Source organism: Peromyscus maniculatus, chromosome 1 (assembly GCF_049852395.1).
Source record: "Peromyscus maniculatus bairdii isolate BWxNUB_F1_BW_parent chromosome 1, HU_Pman_BW_mat_3.1, whole genome shotgun sequence".
Taxonomy (NCBI): Eukaryota; Metazoa; Chordata; class Mammalia; order Rodentia; family Cricetidae; genus Peromyscus; species Peromyscus maniculatus.
Window position 1 is genome coordinate 145,568,761 of NC_134852.1, and position 23,701 is coordinate 145,592,461.

Below are 23,701 nucleotides of genomic sequence, written 5' to 3' on the forward strand. Positions count from 1 at the left end.
CCCCTTGACTGCCATGCTCCTGACAAGTGCCATCACGGCTGGTCCCATGGTTTAACTCTAGCACTGAGTTCACTGGGACATCCCACCCACATTTGTTTGGAAACTATGACTTGGGAGTCAATTGCTTCTTTGAAATACCTTCGCTGTCCTGCCTTAATGCAAGGTCACCTTGCAGGTCCACCTGAGAAGCCCATTCCTACTGTACCCTCCTCTGAGCCTCTCAGGCCACCCCATGCAAAGTCACACCTCCTACCCTTAGGTGTCTATGGAATCTTCTTCAGGGTTACTATGGTCCATGACGCACTTGTGTGATCACAGTCTTTGGTTGGCTCCTATGGATGAGGCTCCTGACCCATCTCTGACCCATAAGCACATGGAAGGACCTCAAGAAGTAGTTGCCCATTGTTACTGAAGCCCATAATAACCATGTTGGTTTGTTAAGCTCATATTGAGACGTTCACATGGTTTGCCTGTCAAATAGCCTTAGCCTCCACTCTGGTACCTCGTCAATTCACACAAAAACTGGCCAGCCCTTCCGCAATCTCTGGTGGAGCCTGTGCCAGGCAGCAATGGTACCCACAGCTGGTGGTGAAGAGATTCCTCTCTCTCCCTACGGATCTTGGTAGCCTATGGAGTTCCTTTCTGGATGACCTGTGATCCACATACACTGTCTGTTAAGGTTTTGAGTGACTTCTGACCAAGGAGAAAAAGCTCTAGTCGTCCACTGAAGACAGTCACCAAGCACCTGCTTATACTACACCCCCAGCTACTATGAAGCTGCACGCAAACTTGGGAGGCCATGCTTTGCAGGCTTGGGAGCCCATGCTTTGCAGGGGTCTTCTACTGGGCATATCTGGCTCTGCCTTCCCATCTGTCCTTCCTGGGCCCTCCAGAGGCAGGTTGCACCCCTGGCATTCCCAGGCCCTGGCAGTCAAGTGACAGCAGCCCTGGGTCCCTGGAATCACGGTCTCATACACACACTCAATGCCTGCCTTGGTGCTCAGTGGTATTATTGAACATGCCCCAGTCTCAGCATTGTCCGTTCCTCGTTTTTGCCTCAGTGGTCAGAGGACGTGTGTGCAGCCCACCTCACTCAGCGGGACGGGTTCCAGGCGACAACGCAAGGACAGCTGAAAGAGCAGCTCTACCAAGAAATCATCCACTACTTTGACAAAGGCAAGGTAAGACACACGCTGTCCCTCGGTCTCTTTTTCGCACACGCCCCCTACAGCACTGGAAGCGCCATTCTTAACACACACGATGTTGGCAGAACCAGAGATGTGTTACATACTGTGTGCAGAAGTATTTTATGCATGTTCCTCCAGCTTGTACTTAGGAGAAATCTTTCTATTTAAAAAAAAAAAATCAATAGCTCTTTTAGATCCTCTGTGGATAGTAAGGCCTGAAGACATCCAGCTATTTTAATAGCTCTTACTTGGAGAACCCGGTTTGGGAGAGTGACTTGGATATATGTGGGTGCTTGGAACTGGTGTATGCCTTTGGAATCTTGCATGTTTCTGTGGTCACCGAAAAATCAACCCTGTGATGAGACAGGCTTTGTTCCACCTTGACAGTTTGTAGATTAATTGGCATAAACAAAAATGATATATTCAAGTGACTTCTGCTAAGGGAAAGCTGCCCTCATTTCCATCAGCCGTCATACAGTCGTATACTTCGTCCCTGTCCTTGTGGCCAGATGTGTAGTCGTTATATAAGGACTCACCACTCTGGCTTAAAAAATTCATAAAACCAAGATGACTTCCAAGCTCCTTCTGGGGTTCCACTGAAGTTTTTAGTCATATCAAAGCTGTTCAGTGTCACTCCAGCAGTATCCCAAGAGGAACTGGTGTTTTGTTTCCTACGACTGTCTTAAGAGAACGCTTTGAACAGTATAAATAGATCGCCTTTCAATGCCTGGAGCGTTAGCCTGGAATCCGGGTGTAAGTTAGCCCATGCTCTCTCTGAAGGCCTCCTAGGACTACACGCTTTATGCCTGTGGCTTATGGAAGGCATGGTGGGCAGTTGTTGGCACTTGCCGCCTTGCTGACCCATCACCCTGTTGTCTGTGTCCTCCTCATGCTCATAGTGTGTCTGTGTCTACATTCCTTCTCCTGTGAGGACACTGGGCACTGGCCTGGCAGGGAGCCCACCCTGCTCCAGAGAGCTGAACTATGTCTGAAACGCCTACGCCTATTTTCATAGGAAGCGCTCACTCACAGATACCAGGGCTTAGGACTGCAAGTGTCTTTCTAGAATGCATTTCTACCCACAGCAGCACCTCTGTCGCACAGAAGGACACTGCCCCTTTGTCGTCCTTCACAGGAACCAAACCCTATTAAAAGTGATCATTTAGTACAAGTTCAGGATTCTCTCTGTATCTGAAGTAATAGTATGTCTTCTTTTTGCATGGTATATGTATGTGTGTTGCTGAGAATTGAACCTAGGGCCTCACCCATGCTAAATAAGTGCTTTGCCATGGAGGTACATGTCCATTCCTTCTGTTAACCTTTTTATTTCAAAATACCTTCTCACTAAGTTTCCCAGGCTGAATTTGAACTTGTGACCCTCCCGCTTCAGCGTTCTGAGCAACTAGGATGACAGACCTATGCTGCCTATCATTCATAACACCAGGAAAAGGCCAAATTCCCCACTCAGGCCACTTGGAAGGTGGCTTGGCCCTGTGGTAGAACAGAACGTAGAGATGGGAAGTTTTCACCAGTGGGCCTCGCCTCATCTCCCTTGACTTGACTAAGGGCACTTTGTTTCTTTGCAAATTGCTAGAGAAACACAGTGGATTTTGCCTGAACCTGTGGCTTTGTGTTGTACCAGGGTGCAAAGAGGCCTGCATAGAGAGCCAAGGCAGGAGGCCCAAGGATACCAAGGGTCCACCAAGTCTGAGTCGCACGTGCCTCCATGGGTAGCCATAATCAAGATCTCTGTGAGCAGCAGCACAGCTCTGGAGGGCCTTAAAGCCTACAGTTTCTCTGACTTCATCTTCCTCTCTTCCACCTTACTCCATGTTCTAGCCTTGCTGGAGTCTGGAGTACTCCAGCCTCCCTGCTCTACCTAATAGCTATCTATTGCTCACCCCACAGCTCTTTCCTTTCCAGTTCAGCCTAAATGTCATCTCCTCCTCACCCCTAAGCCACCCTCGATCTTCCTTTGGAATACTTATTTTAATTTGCTCCAAGAGGTTTACATGCCTGCTTCTGTAGTGACCCACCAAAGAGGCTACGAGCAGTAGAAACAGAAACCTCGCTTGTTCATTCCCCAGCATGCCTAATGCCCAGAGCAGTGGCTGCCTTGTGCTGGGTGGAGACTAGCTGACCAAACAAATGAATTCTCAGCAGTTATCAGCACTTCCTGCCATGGGAATGGCTCGTTTTCAACAGGACCATTGGCCTTCAGCAATGAGAGACACAAGAAGGGGAGTCTTTTGTTTGGTGTTGTTTGTTTTGTTTTGATGAAAGATAACCTGATAACTTTTTCTATACAACAATAGTTCATCTAAAAAAAAAATCACATGAAGGGGCAAAAAATAATGCAATCAATTTAGAACGTTGGTATCCAACTGCAATCTGCAAGGACATCTGCTGTCATGAGTGAGAACCAGTATCACTAGAAATCTGTGGCTGAGTCTGAGTTTCCCATAATGCACAGAGTGTCCCCAACACAGAGAACATCCAGCCCAGAATGTCAATAGCACTGAGGTTCAAAAGCCCAGTTTAAAAAAAAAATTAAAGAATCCATGTGACAAACTAGTGTAGACAAGAAAGGAAAGCTGGTAGGACTGTCCTCAGATGTCCCTACGTTGTGGAAACAGAAGACCGTGGTGACGTATTCCATTGGCTGACCTTGAGTCAGAGAGAGCTTGGAAGGGCTGTGTTCCCAGCTGCCATTCCAGTTGTATTGATAAAACAAGAAGATTGGAAAGCCACTTCTGAGTGCCTGTGACATTTCCACCAGAATGTTAAAAAGGAACCAAGCCGCCCATCCACATGAAACTACACAATGCAGGTGCTGGAGAGAACTCCAGAGCGTAGGGCGAGAAGTGCCTGGGTAATTCGCTGGCAGCAAAGGGTTCATCCTCACAATCAGCAAGCAGGATGTGTTCTAGGAAGTTATTATCTTTTACGTAGGCTGGAATGGACCATGAATATTCTGGAGTTTTGATCTGGAACTTTCCAGAGCTCCCAACAACACTGGTCCACTTCTGCTCAGACTATGTGGCCATCCCCCTGCACTAAGCCCAGGAAGACTGAGATTCTTTCTGCTCAGGGGGATGTAGCCAAAGATGGAATAAGAGGGGGAGTTTCCCTGAACTGCTTCTGCTCTTGTCATCTGCTGAGGCAAATCACATGTCCATACAGACCTTCCAGGGCTGGGCAAGTGCCTAGGGGGATAGGACAGCATGAGGGGAGCCTGCTCCCACCATACACCACAGCATTTGATCAGGAAGATGAGTTCTAGGTAAGTGTGCTGATGTAAAGTAAAGCAGTTAATTTCTAAGAAAAGTGCCCATGCCTGTTAGCTAATGATATAACTCCTCACAGCTAGAGATAGGGACAAGAGATCTTGGCTCTGGTGTTCATCTGGCCTCCCTTTGGTTGAGTATCTTTCTTCCATTTGAGGGATCTTGGAAGGCAGGACTACATAGGAAAAGTGCTGCAGAACGGGTCCCAGTGTCCTGTGAGGGCAGGGATTGGGGAGAGACCACAGTGGAGATGCTGACAGTTTGACAGACTATTCAAGATTTTGACTCACTTTCCTTTGGGAAACAGGTCTGAGCTATAGATGGGAACACACGGTAGTCATTTAGAATGGACATTCTTCATGCCTGTTGTCCTGTTTGTTTTGTTGTGTTGTTGTTTTGTTTTCATCAACTTGACACAGGTTAGAGTCATCTGAAAAGAGGGCACCTTCCTTGAGAAAATGTCTCCATAAGATTGGGCTGTAGGCAAACCTGTGGGGAATTTTCTTTCTTTTTTTGTTTGTTTGTTTGTTTTTTGAGACAGGGTTTCTCTGTGTAGCTTTGCGCCTTTCCTGGAACTCACTTGGTAGTCCAGGCTGGTCTCGAACTCACAGAGATCCGCCTGGCTCTGCCTCCCGAGTGCTGGGATTAAAGGCGTGCGCCACTACCACCCGGTGGGAATTTTCTTGATTGATGATTGATGGGGAAGGGCCTAGCCCACTGTGGGTGGGGCCATCCCTGGGCAGGTGGTCCTGGGCTGTATGAAAAAGCAAACTGAGCAAGCCATGAAGAGCAAGCCACTAAGCAGCCCTCCTCCATGGCCTCTGCTTCAGTTCCTGCCTCCAGGTTCCTGCCCTGACTTCCTGGATGATGGACTGCAAACCTTAGGGTGAAATGAAACCTTCCTCCCCATGTTGCTCTTGGCCATAGTGTTTATCACAGTGACAGAAGGTAACTAGGGCACCTCTCCTAAAAGAATTGGAATAAGACAAGCAGCCAAGGCCATTGCTGAGGACTAAGGATTTTGATGTTTATGGGGACCAGAGACACACCTGTCCTCCCTTCACCCTGAACTTAAGTTATAAAATAGTCACAATTGGATCACAGGTGATAGTCAGCCTGTGATGTAGCCATTGGGAACATGAAGGAGGGTCGTGGTCAAGAAGAAGCCCCTCAGAGAAGGTTGGCACCAACAAGAGGAAACAACTTGCAAACGTTGAGTTGGGCAGGACTTGTCTGTGCTGTCCGGGACTGAGTCACAGGCCACGTTTGGGCCACAGGGCCTTTTAGTGCAGCCAGTCCAAGCTGAGGTATGTCAGCAGTATGCAGTTCACATTGTAGCTCTAGGACTTACTTTGTATGTGTACATGCATGCACATATGTGCCATGTGTGTAAAGGTCAAAGGTCAGCCTAGATAGGAGGCAGTCCATCATGTTTTTTGAAACAGCGTCTCTCACCAAACTAGAACTTACCAGTTTGACTAGACTGACTACCCAGGAAGCACCTGTCTCAACTTCCCCAGGCCTAGGATTACATGTACACAGCACCACATCCAGTTTTGTTGGTTGTGGGGCTCATGTGAGTTCATGGGAATCTAAGTCAGACCTCATGCTTTTGTGACAGGTACTTTGCCAAATAAATAAGTATTTTTATAGGTTAGATTGTATCCTACCAAAATCTGTATGTGAAAACTGTTCCTGGGAGTTTAGAATGTAAGTGGACTGGAAACAGTGTCTTCTAAGTGCTAACTAAGGCAAATTGAGATCATTACGATAGATGCTAGTACAGTCTGCTTGCCATCCTCATCAAAAAGAAGACTGAGACTCCGCATCCACAGAAGGACAACCATGTGAAGACACAGATAGAAGGAAGCCTTGATCTTGGACTTCGAGTCCCTAGTACTATGAGAAAATGAATTTTTATTGCTCCAAGCATGTAGCCACAAACCAGGGCTCTGTTACAGCAGGCTTGGCACACAAGTATGAGTGTCAACTATTTCATTAATTTTTTTAGATTTATTATAATTTTTTATATTCACTACTCATTGAATGGTATTTTAAGTATACCAGATATTGCTAAAATTAATTTCATGTTTTCTAATGTCAAAAGTAGAACAGTTAAGGTCACAGACATAGCCATAGAACACCTCCATCCAGTCCTGATGAGAAACCAAAGTTTACTGCATGTCCTTTGGGGCCATGGCAAGCAGTCAGAACTACATGTGTGCCCATCAGTATGTATTTTCTACACTTTAGAATACTTGAAAAGCTGAAAACTATCTTAAAGAATTGTAAAATGGTGTAGGCTGAAGAGATGGCTCAGTGGTTAAGAGCACTGGCTGCTTTTCCTGAGCACCTGGGTTCAATTCCCAGCACCCACATGACAATTCACAACTGTCTATAACTCCAGTTCCAGAGGATCTGATACCCTCATACAGACATACCTGCAAGCAAAATACCAATGCATTTAAGATAAGAATAAATACATAGTTAAAAATGTAAAAATAATAATTAGAAAATGGGCTGGACTTGCTGGTGCATGCCTGTTGTCTCAGTAGTTGGTAGGTGGGGGCTGGAGAATCCAGAGCTTGAGTTCTGGGCTACGCAGGAAGACCATGTGTCAAGAAGATGGAGGAGGAGACTAAAGACATAAACTATAAAATTTATGTCAGAAGGGTATGAAAAGAAATCATAGCATGCACCAAAATGAGATGATTTTCTTCTCTTGTACCCCTATATCTGTCATTCTGAAACAGCTGTCTTTAGAGAATTTGGGGGGTTGAGTGAGCTGGGGTACTCACTGGACCTGCAGAACAAGGACAAGGCAGAGGCTAAGGAAAAAGGAGAGGCCGATGCAGACCACTGTGACAGTGACTAGCAGCCAAGAAACTCAGCACCAGGGCTGGGGAGATGGTGTGGGTGGTGAGATGTTTGCACATAACCCCAAGGACCTGAGTTCCATCCACAGCATGCAGGTAAAAAGCATGGGGCAATTCCACAGCTATAATCTCAGCATTGGGGAAGAGCGTCCAGGAGGATCCCCTCAGCTTCCTGGCAGGCCAGTCCACCAAAATGGGAAAGCTCCAGGTTCAGTGAGAGACCCTATCTCAAAAACAAAAACCAGGGTGGAGAGCCAGAGGAAGATTCCTGACCCTGGCCTCTGGCCTCCACACACACATACGTGCCCATGTGCTTTCACACACATAGAATGCTATGTTATTTTGTTGAATGTGTTGGCCTTTCCTGGAACAGCGCTGTTTTGTTATTTGGATTGAGAAGTGTGCCCGTGGTATATCTGCCTATGCTTACCAGAGTCCATCATGATCAGTTATTATTTCCTAGACTTGTAAGGACCGGTTGCATTGTCTCCTGGAGAGCTGCATTCTTGTCTACCTCAGGGGATGAGAGGCTCCTGTCACCCACCGACTGCTCTTAGTTCCTGCCTCCATGTTCCACCAAGTTCTGCCTTGGGCATTGGACGAGTTTCTTTGCTCCCTGCTCTGAGTGAGCACCTAACAAATGGCCACTTAAGGGAGGAAGGACTTATTTTGTATTACAGCTTAAGAAAGACTACAGTCCAACATGGTAGGGAAGGCTCAGCAGCAGCATAAGGCGGCTGGTCATGCTGCATCTCCTACACCCAAAGTCAGGAAGCAGAGGGAAGACTGGAAGTGAATCTAAGCTAGCAAACCTCAAGGCCCACACTCAGTGACTCACTTCCTCAAGTGCTTCATAAAACAGCGCCACCATCTGGAGGCCACTTGAGCCTCCGGGGGACTGTATTAGTCAGGGCCCTCTAGACGAACAGAACCAATAGGATGAACGTAGACTGGTAGGGGGCTTATTAGACTGGCTTCAGAGTGTTTTCAGAGTAGTCCAGCAATGCCATTCTCATACCAGAGAAGCTGAGAGCCCAGTAGTTGCTTGGCAGATTAGGCTGGATACCTAAAGAGCCACTAATCTTCAGTTCACATTAGAAGCCCAGAGAAGCTGGTTCCAGTATCAGGGAAGGAATTAGCAGCGGCGGCGGCGGCAGCAGCAGCAGCAGGGTAGATGCGCTCACCAGTGAGACTGAAGATCAGTGGAAGGAAAAAGGCAATGCTTGCTTTCTTTCCTGTGTTTTTCCGGTCTGACACGTTTAGGTTGGGGCTTCCCACACCAGTGAAGGCAATCCCTCACAGACATGCCCACAGGCCAACCTGATGTAACCATCAGCCCGTGGAGGCCAGAGGACACCTTGTAGGAGTGGTTCTCTCCTACCACCATGTGAGTTCGAGGGTCAAACTTTTGTCCTTAATTTGACAGCAAGGGCTTCCATCCACAGAGCTATGTCACCGCCCCTAGTGTGTTTTTAGAGCAGCTGAGATTTATTGCAAAACTGGGCAGAAAGTGCAGTTTTCATTATCCCCTGCCCGACACCCCATGACTCCGGAGTGTCAACACAGTCACTTTTTCGCAACTGAGTCCCCTCTGGCCACTGCTGAGGCAGCAAATACCTTGAGATTGAAGAGGCTCCATCACTTAGGCATTCCATGAAGTTCCTCATACAATTGCTTGATCATGCTGCTTCTTCAGGCGACCGCTGAGTCTCGGGGAGGCCTCAAATGCATAACTCTTCTTCCCCACACCTGACACCCCCTCAGATCAGCTCTGCCCCATCAGTCCCCCAACGACTGCACTACCCTTTGCACCAGCGTTATACCCAGCCCCTTATTCACTCAAGAAGAGGTTGCTAATGGGACAAAGGTGGATCCTCACAAGAGAAGGGCTGGCCATTTCTATATAGAGTCCTATTAGTCTGCTAAAAGCAACCACCTTCAGTCTGAGTGATGGCAGCAGCTTATTGGGTGGATCAGTAGACAAGCATGCAGGAGGACACGACACAGATGAGATTTGGCAACCGCACTCACGGCCCAAGCTCAGCCATGCTCATGTCTGAGCATGTGTGCATGCATGCTTATAACCATTTAAACCTCAAGCTTTGTTTGATCTTGCACTTGAAATGCATTTAAAATTTTTATTACATTTATTCATTTGTATGCATATGTGTATATACATAAAATAGATAAAATATAATAAAAATATCTTAAAATTATTTTTAATAGGGTGATAAGATTGAAGCTAAATGATACCTCAGTCTCACCAAACTATGGTTCAAGCATAGCCCCATGGACATAGTTTGTCGGCTTTTGTCTGGTTTTCCTTGCACTTAAGGAGACCTTCACTCTATGCTTACTAGATAAACATGGTGTAAACCCTTGAGCTGATGCACTGTCGGGGCTTTGGGTGGTAACCCCGGGGAGGTTGGGCTCAAAGCATCCCAGACAGTGTGACTTGTAACTGTGTTGCTGGTGGACCGGAAGGAAGGCCCTGTTCTCGGGTCCACAGCTGTATCCTGTGTGCGGGGAAGCCTTGGCCATCAGAGTGGGCTGAGGTCAAATTCTAGGAAAGCTTCTCTCTCTACCTGGCGCCATGATGCCAACAAGGGCAACAGGAATTTTTGCCCTTTTATATTGGGCACTCCGGCTGCTAAATTAGGACCTGTGAGCTTTCTCTGTTTCCCCCATACAAAATGACTTTTCTATTTTTGCTTTTCTTCCATTCTTTAGTGTTTTGAATGACTTTTGGCCTAGCTCTTGGCATCTTAATCTTTCCCTTTCTCTCCACAAAATGTCATTTCCATTCACTCTCGTCTTCATTCTCCAACATTTCTTCCTTCCTTGGCCCAACAATTACTGCAGACTCCTTTCCTGCTCCATTTTTACCCCCACCTGGGCCTCTCCCTGCAAAAACCCTCTGTTCAGCTTTATCGGGGAGGCAAGTGCTCTTTTCTGAAGCTGCTCCAAATTGTCTGTCTTATTGTGTTTGGCTGAGGCCTAGTAATTTTCAATAAAGCCCTTAATCCGAGTACTTCACTGAAAATTACCAGGCTTCTCTGTGGAGGACGAGAGTTGAAAATAGCAGCCATGCTATTGGGAGAATCTAGAGGATGGATGCTGCTCCTCGCCCAGGTGGCTGTGACTCTGAGTGGCTGAAGCCCAGACCCCGTCAGCCATTAACAAAGACAATATGTAATGTGTGGCCCAGAGGATATGTGGAGATACAACTGTTTTCAACTGGAGTTCTGTTTCTTCTTTAAAATAAGATCTCGTTGATGAAGATCACACTTTACCTTGTGCCAAGCTTGGGGCGAGGGGTTTGTGGGAAACAAAGCGCATGCAGCCAGCATCATCTTGTGAGCTGTAAATAGAAGTTCAGAGATGTGTTTCCATTTTTGGCGAGCTGGTTGGACTTTGTTTCTAAGTAGGGTAACGTTTTCACATCCTGTGACGTCCCCTTTTTGAAGGCTGTGGGTAAGCCTTGTGGAACCCTGCCCTAAGTTCATGTTCATGCTCTGCAGAGCTCTCAGGATGAGCCAGACTCTGTCTCATCAGACCAAACCTGTGTTGAATATTCAGGTCTCTTAGGTTCTTGGTGATTTGATGCTATTAAAAGGAATTCTTTTTTGTTAAAGCATTAGGATCAAGAAGGATGCTGTTGTGCTTTAGCCTTGTAGGAAGTTTTTCTACTAACAAGCCTACTGTGTGCCACAGGCCACTCGGCACCCTGATGGACACAGTTAGACTCAAGGGATTCATGGCTAGCATCAGACTTCCCTAAGAGTGGATAAATAACAAAACTTTCCTCGAGCCTGTCACACAGGTGGACATGGGTAGATCTACTTCACATGTGCAAACATTCCCTGGTTCAGATTTGGAGACTAGAGATGCTCACTGAGCATGAGGGCCTCCTGCTGGTCCTGGGCCACTGGGTCCCTCTGGTGCAGAGGGACCTCAAGCAAAGCTGTGGCCTCTTCCACACCGTTGATCCTCATCCATTAAACACCAGAAAGCTGTGTGGGACTCTGGAAATTCAGGAGGTAATTGAGTGTGACTCTTCCCAATAACTGCCAGGGAAAACGGATGAGCAGTAGACAAATGGCCGAAAGTCAAGCTTCACATAAAACACCTTTGCTAGTGAGCTGTTCACAGCTGGTAAGTGCACTATACCAGAGTGGCCCGTGGGAGTCCTGGTGAGTTGGCCATGTTAAGGACAAGTGACACCTGTCTCTGGTGACACCTGTCTCATCATCTGCTGCTGCTGCTGCTGCTCTACTTCCCTGGAGGGTCTGCATCCTTGTCATCCACTTCATGTCTGCCTGTGAGAAATCAATACTTGGTATATTCTCTACCACCACTTTGGGGGCGGGGGTGTTTTGCTCTGTTGCTCCCCGCCCCAACTCCTACTCTTATTCCCACCTGACAAGATCCCCCATGTAACCTAGAGTTAGATGGGCAGTCAGCAAATCCCATTGATCCTCCAGTCTCCACTCCCTCACAGAGCTGGAGTTACAGTTCGGTGAGACTGTGCCAGGCTTTTTTATATGAATGCTGGGGATTTGAACTCAGCTCCTCCTGCTTGCGCATCAAGTGCTCCTACCTGCTGAGCTGTCTGCCAAGTCCCATACTTGACTTTGTGTGAGGGTCCTGGGAATTGAACACATGCCGTCTTGCTTCTGTGGCTGCCACCCACTTTCCTTATGGCACCAGCTCCCCAGCCTCCTCTGCTACCACTGCCATGACACTGAGGAAGGTGTTGCATCAGAAAAGGATGTTTTCTGCAGGCAGGGCTCGAAAACAATGGGAGATCCTGAGACCAAGGTCCAGGAAGAAGGGAGAACCTTTCCTGCAGGGAAGAGCAGAGAGGCCAAAGGGCCCTCCGGATGCTAGCCAACAATTCCCCAGATGCCGTAAACTGGATTAAAAACCTCAGATCAGAAAATAAAGTTGTCTGCAAATCCAGGCATTTTCATTTGGAGCTGTTCAAGCCTGCTAAGCCTGTAGTTCTTGTAAGAATGGAGCTGATCCCGGGTTCAGTCACCAAAGGTCAAAGTGATTCTTTCTCAGAGACAATCTAAATCTAGATCATATTGAATCCGCTTCCTCTGTGACGCTGAAATATTTTCCGAGGCATTCGTGTTGGAAGTATGAACTGCCCACGCTCCCGGTAGAGCCCTGGTCCAATTAAAGATAGATGAAAATCTGCCCAGTGTGGAATCCTTTAACACAAGCGGAGGGGCATGGAAGGAGGTGTGTGTATTTATAGAAAATCTGATAGAAAACACAACCAGGAGACCTCAGGGTGAGCAGGATAAGATATTTACTCGAGACCTATATTTCTTTTAAAAACAATTACTTGGCTATGTATCTAAAGTACTTCATCTGTCATTTAGGCTCAAGACAGATTAAGCTTTTGCTCGGAAGTGAATTAGAAGGCTGAAAACTCTGAGCAGCTAAGAGAAGGTATATTAGCTTGCAGAAACTAAAGAACAAACTGCTAAAGGAGACCTACAAGGAAAGGGAATGTTGTCTTTGAAGTGCAAATATACTAAGGGAGACATGGGTCACTGGTGCCTAAAAGAAACATTACAGGGGAGAGTGTTCTTCAGGGAATGAGAGCTCAGGCTTCAGAAGAGGACTTTAGAAGTCTAGAGAGGCAAGTGTGAGTACACAGAGAATATGAGATAACATCAGCCCAAAGGGAACAGGGGCGAAGTGTGGACCCCTAACACGGCGTTCCTGTCTCCTAGACTCCTCTTCAGACAGGTCTCCCTGTGTCTGAAGTCCACAAGCAACTTACTTTAACTTTGCTTTTCAAACTATTCAAAATACAACCATTAATTCAGAACTCCATTTTTTTCCTTCCTCAAGAATACCAAGTGGTTTTGGACATAAATGCGTAATACTCCTATCATCCCAGCACTTGAGAGGTAGAGGCAGAAGAATCAGGAGTTCAACGTCACCCTCATCTGTATGGTGAATTGGAAGCTGGCCTGGGACTCCATGAGACTCTCTCAATACGCACAATGAGGCAAAGGGGAATAGTCTATAAAGTAGTGGTATGAAAAGAGTATCTCTGGCGGATGTAAGGACAGGAGTGCCCTGCAGTTAGTTGAGTGAGTCGCTAACACCCCAAACCTGTGGTGGGCCCATTCCAGCAGGCAGGGTACTGCACTCTGCGACAGGAGTGTGCCGAGTGACGGCCCTGGCATGTGAACTGCAAGAGTAAGAATGCAAGTCTCCTGTGCATCTGCTGTGTGACCTTGAGCAAGCTCCTCCCTCTCTGACTCCCAGCTTCCCTGTCTGCAGCCTGGAAAGGACGTTCTCCTACCAGGTGGTTGGGGAGCTTGAACCAGGGGGCACAGGCGGTGGGATATGGTGTAAGCTAGAAGCTGCTAAAAGACTCTGCTTTTCTTCCACTCCCACCAGATCATCTAGGCCAGCAGCTCTCAACCTTCCTGATGCTGCAACCCTTTAATACAGCTCCTCAGGTTGTGGTGACCCCCAACCATAACATTACTGTGTTGCTACTTCATAACTGTAATTATGCTACTGTTATGAATTATAATGTAAATATCTGATATGCAGGATATCTGATATGTGACACACACACATACCCCAAAGGGGTCTGGACCCACAGGTTAAGATCTATGCCCCTTGTCAAGGAGGGGCTGTCCCCAGTAGGTCTTGGTCTTTTTCTAGCTATTAGTGGGCAGGAATGAGTAGCTCCCTTGAGGATTAGCGCTGTGATCCCCTGGGAACAGCAGCACTGTGGAAATGTAGACATTTGAGGGTAGGATTCCAGTTTGTTGAGAACTGCCTGAGCTTTGTCGTTTCCTATCAACCTTCAGTTCTGTGCGCTGAGCCTTGAGGAGCAGGTGGTAAATGCCCTCAAATTTCATATGAGTGACACCCGGCCCTTGCCCTTGGGGGAATACAGTCTGGGTAGGGAAGACAAGCATGTTCCAGTTTTAATACACTAGAGAAAGTTCTGGGTCACCGAAGTCCAAAGGAGAAGAGTCGGCAGCAATTGGGAGGCGTCTTAGGGGAACTTCTACATCCAAATCCACCCATGCTTCTCAATCCTCCTAGTTTACCTTTCCCGAGGGAAATCCAGGCCTAGCATCAAAATACTGCATGTCAAAAGTTTATCCACACTTTAAAAAATAAATGCTAACGGTGATCATGATGATGATGATAAGGGGCTGAGGAGATGGCGCATCTGTTAAGAGTGTGTCCTGTTCTTGCAGAGTCCCAAGTTCAGTTCCCAGCACCCACACTGGGTACCCCTCACAACAGCTTATATCTCCAGCTTTAGTGGGTTTCATCACCTCTCACCTCAGAGGGCACTGGTACGTGCACACACACACACACACACACACACACACACACACACACACGAATAAAATAAGTAAAAGTTTATCCATGTTTTTAAAGTAAGTTACTTGAACTATTTGCCATAGGGAAGGTCCCTTTTCAGATACTGGCAGGATTTGAAAAATCTGAGAAGGAGGAGGTCATCTGCAAAAAGCAAGCATTCTGGAGCTTTGAATGGACATTTCTGGCAGTGTGCATTCTGGAACATGACAGCTATGCAATGGGGACATTTGGGAAGTGGCCACGTAGTAGATGTTCCTAGCAATGTGTCTTCACCCTGTGGTGTCTTTTCCCTGGCTCCAAGGCTGCCCTGACAGATGGTCCTTGGCGGCCAGTACTGGCTGCTGCAGAGTGAGGGCAGGTGATGATGGGCCAGTTCCGCCATGCCGTGGGAAAAGCTGGTGTGATGGATGAGCCTGGGGTTAGCGGTTTAGTCAAGACTGCAGGGCCTGAGCCAAAGGCCGGAACCTCTAGAAAATACTTGTATACTTCCTGCCTGATCACCCCACCCCACCCTACCCCACCCCACAGTGTGCCTGGTAATCCAGCAGATTTCTGGATGTCTCATTGTGAATAATGATGCTACTGTTTGGCTGGATGCATGATTCATTCTTGGATCTCTCTGTTTTATCTCTGTCCCTCACAGATGTGGGAGGAGGCCATTGCCCTGGGCAAGGAACTTGCAGAACAGTACGAAACGGAGATGTTTGATTATGAACAGCTGAGTGAATTGCTGGTAAGCCTTCGCTTTTGGATTGATTTGGTTTTTCCTAGATTTTCTCATTTCAGCCTTCACATCGGGATCCACCTCAGATGTTCTCCTGGCTTTGCCTAGCTCCCTCTTTGTCATCTTGGGAAATGGTTGTCCTTTATCTGCTGGTTGATTCCAGCCCATGAGCATTCACTTTTTATTCTCAAATAGGCCAAGACGTTAAAACTTCCATTAGTGACGCGTTACAAATCCTGACATTCTAAGTACAGGGGTCTTGACAGCCCAGAGCCTCTGAGAGTTTCAACTAGTGTAAAGCCCTCACCTTTTCCGTGAGAGGAGGCGGACGGGTGGTAGCCAGAGCCTTGTCATGTCAGGGCATCCTCTAAGTTATCAGTCTCTGCCTTCTCAGCCATGCTTTTTTGTGCACAGCAGACCATGTTTATGATGGAATATTTGTATGTAATTTAAAGCAGAGTAATTCTATTCATCAGATTCTCCCAGTATGTGATCTGTATCCTTTAAAAAAAAAACAAAAAAACAGCAAAAACACTAAGAGTGAAGGAAAATCATCCCCTTGGATTACTGAAAATACCCCCAAATCACAACTAGTGACCAAATGTGGCTCATTTAAGATACCTTGCTGAACAGTATGAAAAATGTAAAAACTACCAGATTCTCGTGCAGGCCTCAGGACCCCAAGAAGAATCCAGAAGGGTAGATGCTCCAATTCTCTGCTCAGCCCTGAAATGAGTTTTCATTTTTCCCTCCAGAAAAAGCAGGCGCAATTTTATGAGAACATCGTCAAGGTGATAAGACCCAAGCCAGACTATTTTGCTGTTGGTTACTATGGGCAAGGATTCCCTTCGTTCCTTCGGGTAAGTTTGAGTCTTTTTGCTGTGAGCGAGTGTCACTCACTCAACAGAGAGACCCCTTCCAGTCCTGGTGTTTGGCCCAGCAAAGTCCTATGCTGACTCAAGGGTGCCAGAGAGAAGGACCAAGAATATTTGCTTTAATTATATAAGGATTCTGGTTACATATGCACTTTTTGTGTGATTTTTTTTTTTTTCTGAAAGAACTCTCCTCAAAGATTTATATTTGTGCTTAATTGTGTCAACGTATACATAGCAAGCTGGGGAGATGGCTCCGAGGGCAAAGCACTTGCCACAAGTCTGAGGACCTAAGATCTCCAGAACCTACATAAAGTCAGACTCAATGGCACTCATCTACAATGCCAGCACTCCTCCCAAAAGATAGGATATGGAGACAGGAGACTCTGGAAGCTCATGGGCCAGCGAATCTGGTATAAACAGCAGTAAACAACAAAGGGACCCCACCACAAACAAGGTCCAGGACATTGACTGACACCCAAGGCTCCTCTCACCTCCAAATACGCTCTATGCACACACATTTACACACAAACATGCATACACATAAACACACACATAATATAATTTACCGTTTGGGGCATTTTTAGTTGTATATTTTTCAGTGGCATAAACACACACACACACACACACACACACACACACACACACACACAGACCATCACCACCATCTAGTTCCAGAATTGCCTCAACTTATGAAATTAGAACTTGGGCCCAGAGAGGTAGCAGTTATGAGTGCTTGCTGATCTTCCAGGAGACCTGAGTTTGGTTCCCACACCCAGCTGAAGGTGGCTCAAACCACCTGTAACTCTATCTCCAGGGGTTCAGCTATCCTCCTCTGGCCTCCACAGGCACAATCATACACACATACATACACACATGTATATATATATATATGGATGGTGTGTGTATGTATATATGTGTGTATATATACATGCATGCGTGTATGTATACATATATTATGTGTATATATCTATATGTATGTATGTATGTATGTATGTACGTATGTATGTATCTTTTAAAAAAATAACTAAAACTCCATACCTCTTAGCAATAGTACCCCATTTCTTTACTCCCAGCTTAAGGACCTAGCATTGTTCTGTCTGTCCCTGGGAGTCAACCACCCTAGTTATAACTTGGGCCATTCTGTGTTCGGCCTTTTGTGTCTTACTTGCACTGTGCATGATAGCATCAAGGTTTATCCATGTTGTAGCATGCATCATAACTTAAGTCCTTTTCAAAGTAGAATAATGTTCTATTGTATAGACATACCATACTTTGTCCATTCACCCATTGATGGACATTTGAGTTATTTCCACCTTCTAACTAAATGGGAATAATGATGCCGTGAACATACAAAATTTTAATTTTATGAGAAATTGGAAGTGAGTTTTCACAACCACAATGTTTGAAACTGAATCCGCCTCTTCCCTGGAAAAGCAGAGTGTTGTTGCACATAACCAGAGCAATAGCTGTTGTTGTTATTTCTGCTCTTTTGGGGGACCTGCCACCCAGCTCCCAAATAAACTACACACAGAGGCTTATTCTTACTTATGAATGCCTCGCCTTAGCTTGGCTTGTTGCTTGCCAGCTTTCCTTAACTTAAATTATCTCATCTACCTTTTGCCACTGTGTCTCTTACTTCTGTAAATCTTACTCTTACTCTGTGACTTGCTGTGAATCTGGGTGGCTGGCCCCTGGTGTCCTCCTCCTTCTCTGCCTACTTCTTGTTCCCCCTCTTAGATTTCTCCCTCTCTATCTTCTCTCTGACTGCCAGTCCTGCCTATTCCTTTCTCCTGCCTTGCTATTGGCCATTCAGCTCTTTATTAGGCCATCAGGTGTTTTAGACAGCTTCACAGAGTTAAACAAATGCAACATAAACAAAAGTAACACACCTTAAAATAATACTCTACAACAAATAACATGGTGCGCTTTTAGGCAAGCATTTCCCAATATCCAGGTGAGGATGGAATATGTAAATAAATGTTGCCCGACCAATGAGTCAAATTTGCTTACAGTTCTGAAGAAGACATTCTTGATTTCCCTGTCTCGTGACATGTTTCTATGACTGTTATATGCATCAGGAAAAGATCCCACCTCAGATACACAACCTGAAAAAGGACAGCCAAGGTTGATATATGACCTCTACATGCCAGTGCACGCATGGGTACCCCACACATACACATACACACATGCACATACAAAATACACCAAAAAAGGCATGTATTAAAAGTTGCCCAATTTTACAAAAACTTTAGTGTCTTTATGTGTGCCCCAACATGTATGTGGCCCAGGGAAGAGTGAGGCCAACCTTGGGCCGGGCACACTCCTGCTCATGGGTATTAGAGTGTGGGCCCCAGGCACAGAATCCCCCTGTGATACCAACCGTGGATGTAGTTGTCTAACTCCAGCCACGAGGCAGCAGCCTGCCTGAGCATGTGATGAAATGCCCCCAGGGAGGCTCGCTGCAATACAGTCTCAAGCACTGGCTCCTGCAGGCTCCAGGGACCGTCCTGGGTCACTTCCACCATCAAAGGACAAAATGTGAAGTAAGAATAAAGAGTTTAACGTGCTTGATTAATATTGAGCTGGCTTTCCCGACACACCTGAATAACTCTGTCGGGCTGCAGCAATATATTCATTACGCTTCACAGATCGCCTGGCAGGGGTCAGTCTGACAATGACATTACCAGTTACCAAAAAGTGGGCGGAATGTTTAGCAACTTCACGCTGCCGAGAGAGCAGCCGCTGAGCTATCTCGCTGGCCCCTTGGCACTGTTCTCTCCATAAATCGAGCTCATTGCTTTTTTGCATTCTTATTAATATTTATAATTCTCACAAGGAATAAATATCATTGACTGTACGTACATTTCCCCCTCGTTTTCGTGTTTCGAAGGACTACTGCAGAATGCAAAGTAGTGGACGTTTCTGGAAAATACTATTAGTGTTTTCGTCTATAACTCTAGTGTTTTTCTATTAAAGCCTTTATGTATTTTTATTATTGTGCCTTCTTTGAGGGTAAAGCTTAATAAATGCATGCTACTTTCTGAGTGGTCTGCTCTCTAGTAAATCTCTGCCTTCCTGAGATGTTTGGCTTCCTAGAGCCTCACAGGAGGCCCAGACTCTGTATTTATATTTCTAATTAAGACTACATATTACTTTGCTTTCTGCTTGACATTTTTCTTCCAGAAAAAAATAGGGCATTTTTTTTTCTTCCATAGTGATACTTCAAGCCATAGCTAAGTGCAAAGCGGGGAGGGGGGGGAATTTCCAAACCTTAAACTGTTACTTTCTTAGTAATTTGTTAAACTGCAGAATAAATTGAGATTTGAAAGGGGGATTGTTCAGATCTGTTTGGACTGCTGTAACAAAACACCCTAGACTGGGTAATTTATAAACAACAAAAATTTATTGCTCACAGATCTGGAGGCTGGGAAGTCCAGGCTCAAGGGACCAATAGATTCCATGTCTGATGAGGCCCTCTAGGGTAGGAGAAAAAACCTTCTGAGACCTTTGTGGATCTGGTCGCTTCCCAGCGCCCACACCCACTCAGCTGCCATTGCCTTGGTGACTCTGTTTCAGTGCGTCAAGGGTAGAAGGGCGGCAGGGGCATTCAGGCCGCAGCAGGGGTGGTTAATTGCGCGTCCTCGGAGTCTCCCCTTCTCTCCGTGGAAATGTGTTAATTAGGTAAGTTTTGGCTTATGGCTGATTCGACACAGATGTAAGAGTGTGTAGCAAAATGCTGTCCCTCTGTCTCTTTCTTGCACCTCTTTCTCTGTCTCCCTCCTTCTCACTGCCAGCAACCTGTATCTGCCCACAGACAGCCACTAATAAGCCAAGGCTGCACCTAGCATGACAAGCCGGTGCAGAGACGTTTCTGAGTAGACAGAAGCAACAAAGGAAAGGTCTAGGCAGGTGGAAGAGGCAGCAGCCTTCAAAGGACAGCAGCAGTGTTCTGTGTTAGCCACTGACACCTGTCTGTGACTCAGCGGACACACACAACACTCTGGTCCTTGAAGCGCTCCGTTACACGTCTCAGGACCCTTCCTTCCAGATGCACAAGGAGCGACTGCCTCAAGCCCACCTAGAGAAGGCCTCCACAGTGTAGCCCGTGTAAGGAGAGCGCCCATCCACCGAAGCCCACACCAGAGTCACCTGGCCCTTGATAACAGCTTCCGGTGAAATCTAGATTGAAGAATGTTACTTAGAAATGACAAAAGTCAGCCCTAAGGGCTGTGTAGACTTTGTCATTGCTGAGTAAGGATCATAGAGAGCTCCTCCTGCCCGAAGGAAGTCCTACTTTCCACTCGTCCCCAGCCTCCAGGCTTCAGGGGGGCCAGAGCTCAGGGTCTTCCTGGTTGGCCTGCTTCTTTTTACCTCCATCTCTGCTGATCTCCATGTGACACCCAGGAGTCGGGTCCTGCTCTGAGGACCTCTCCTTAGTCCCCTGCAGCGCCGCCTTCTTTTGGGCAGGAGAAAGATGACTTCTCGAGTCCTACAGGGGAGAGGCAGCCAACTGCTGGCCGCTAGATTCTCATGCAGGCTCTTTGCTGTGCCTGGGAACCCAGTTAACACAGGACCCAATTCACATGAGAGAAGCTTAAAAATTAATTCATTTTACATATACACAGGGATTGTCGCAAGAGAGTGTGTCCCAGATATATGACCAGAGTTGATGCTTTTTTCTTTTTTCTTTTTTTTTTTTTTGACAAAGAGCAATGAATTAAACAAATAAAAGCAGGACAAACAGCTCTCTTGACAGGATAGTAACTTCTGGGGATGTTACTGAGAGAGACGGTGGGACAGGACACAGAAGCTGGGGAGGGCCTGGGTTGCTTTATGGCTGGTTATCCACGGTGTGATTGGGGTGGGGTGTGAAAGGCTCCCCAAGTAAGAATCCTTACTGCTTCCTTGAAAATGAAGGTAGAGGCTGACAGGGGTGGTGGCGCGTGCCTTTAATCCCAGCATCTGGGAGGCAGAGGCAGGTGGCTGTCTACGAGTCTGGGGTCAGCCTGGCCTACATAGTGAGTTCCAGGACAGCCAGAGATATGTAATAGAGAGACCCTGTCTCCAAAAAAGAAAAGAAAAGGAGGAGGAAGAGGAGAGAAGAAAGTAGAGGTTGAGAGACCCTGTGGTGGTCACAGTTCCGTGGGGGGATTCAGCTTTAACTATCACTTGTGGGCATCATTTCTCCTTGCACCATGTGGCTTCCAGGGATTGACCTCAGGCTGTCAGCCTTGGCTACAAGTGCCTTCACCTGCTAAGCCCTCTTGTTGGCCTCCTCCATAGTTTTTTTTTTTTTTTTTTTTTTTTTTTTTTTTAAGATTTATTTATTTATTGTGAATACAGCATGTATGACTGCAGGCCAGAAGAGGGCACCAGATCTCGTTATAAATGGTAGTAAGCCACCATGTGGTTGCTGGGAATTGAACTCAGGACCTCTGGAAGAACAGTCAGTGCTCTTAACCTCTGAGCCATCTCTCCAGCCCCCATAATTTTTTTTTTAACTTGTTGTTATCGCTAAGAATGAAGCTCGTGGGGAGCGCTCAGCCGTATGTATTTGGGTGTTCTTGATTAGAGACCGCAGTTGCAAGTTATTCTTAAATGCAGTGACTTAAAAAGGAAAAAGGAAAAGAAAAAAGGAAACAAAGCTGTCAAACACGCTTTTGAAGACCAGCGCTCTTGTGTGTGAACCTGTGGCGTTAGTTAACAGAGGTCGTTGTTTCCAGGGGAAAGTATTCATTTACCGAGGAAAGGAATATGAGCGACGGGAAGACTTTGAAGCTCGGCTATTAACTCAGTTTCCAAATGCTGAGAAAATGAAGACGACGTCTCCACCAGGCGATGACATTAAGACTTCTCCTGGCCAGTGTATCCTTTAAGACAGCGGGAGGGCCACTCCTGGGAACAGGTGATGGACAGGTGCCCTCAGGTGGCAGGGCTTCTCTTGGTTGGTATGTATGCTGTCATTTGGTCCTTAACTCGCCACCCTCAGACATCCAGTGCTTCACAGTAAAGCCCAAGCTAGATTTGCCCCCAAAATTTCACCGGCCAGTGTCTGAACAGATTGTAAGGTAACCATGCCAGCTTTCTTACCAATAGGAGGTGGCAAGATGCCAACAATGGTTCTCTTGCTAAGAATTCTGCCTTTTTAATGTGTGAACTTTAACCTTTGAAGAACATCCTGGATTTTTTTTTCTACCTTCTCCCAAGAACAAGGGAAGGTAATGATTTCTGGCACCCACAAAAAGAGAAAGAAAGTAATTAGAGGGGTACATAGAAGATTCCTCCCTCAGGGTCTGGAAAGGATGAAAGCCAGGAGGAAAAAGGTAGTAGCCCTTGGGTCTCCTTAGAGACCACACATTTAGGATAGAATCACCAACAGTGCTCAGACCCCTCCCTGCCCCTGCCCTGTGTGGATGTGGACTCTGCCTTTTATGAACAGAGATCACAGTATTTGCTCCATATGAAATAGAAACCTTTTGCCCTAGGGTAGAGGAATCGTTCCACTGGTAAAGCACTGGCCTTACAAGCCCGAAGACTCAGTTCAATACCGAGAACCCACATTTAAAAACAAAAACAAAAAAACACCGGGCAGGATGCTTCATGCTTTAACCCAGCAATGGCGACTTGGGAAGCAAAAACAGGGGAATCCCTGTAAACTCCCTACTTGGCCAACAGCGCTATTGAGAGACCTGGTCTCAACCAAAACGTGGAAGGTTCCTGAAGGACCATTCCCAAGGCTGTCCTCTGACCTCCGCATGCCCACGTTCACCTCCCCACACGTGTGCACCCGCACGTATGAACACACAAGACAGCATCATGCCGTGGCATTTAAACTGCACTTTTCCCCCCTTGGGATGAGATCACACACCTGTGCTGGGCTGCACCTGACTGACTGGGGGCGCAGCTCTGGAGAGTCAGCCTCTCTGTGGCTCTTTGATGTGGTGAGTTCTCTATTTGATCTCTGTCCTGGTGGGATCTGCAGCCTCTTTGATGCCTGCTCCTCCTCTGGTCTGTTTGTGCAGCATCCTGCCGCAGCTCCGTGGGCCCTTGAGCCTTTCTTCACTGTTGCCTTGGCGGTCATGGAAACAAATCAGGGCCGCCTGTCCATACCGAGTGTGTTCACAGAAATGCAGCGTTAGGCAAACAGAGAGTGACGGAGCCTCTCAGGTGGCACCATGTACATTCCTTCTTGGGGAGGATTAAATCACACACACACACACACACACACACTCTTCACAAGCACGAGCCCGCCCACCCCTTCCCTAAGGAAGACAGACAACAGGCTGTTTATGGCCCTGCACACCACTCTGGACATCTGCTAAATCTCTGTCTCAAAAGTCTGAAACTAGAGGGCACGATACTGTTCTTTTTA

At 46.7% G+C, this 23,701-nt stretch overlaps 1 protein-coding gene across 2 annotated transcripts in view; it reads left to right on the forward strand.

Moving 5' to 3' along the window:
- Positions 1-23,701, forward strand: part of Dock1 (dedicator of cytokinesis 1) — a 516,862-nt gene that overhangs the window by 458,818 nt on the left and 34,343 nt on the right. For both annotated transcript variants that reach the window (XM_015995837.3, XM_006976933.4), the window contains exons 38-42: positions 1,062-1,181; positions 15,374-15,463; positions 16,210-16,314; positions 22,053-22,194; positions 22,319-22,397. In XM_015995837.3, the coding sequence (XP_015851323.1) occupies positions 1,062-1,181; positions 15,374-15,463; positions 16,210-16,314; positions 22,053-22,194; positions 22,319-22,397 (536 nt within the window). The remainder of the gene's footprint in view (positions 1-1,061; positions 1,182-15,373; positions 15,464-16,209; positions 16,315-22,052; positions 22,195-22,318; positions 22,398-23,701) is intronic.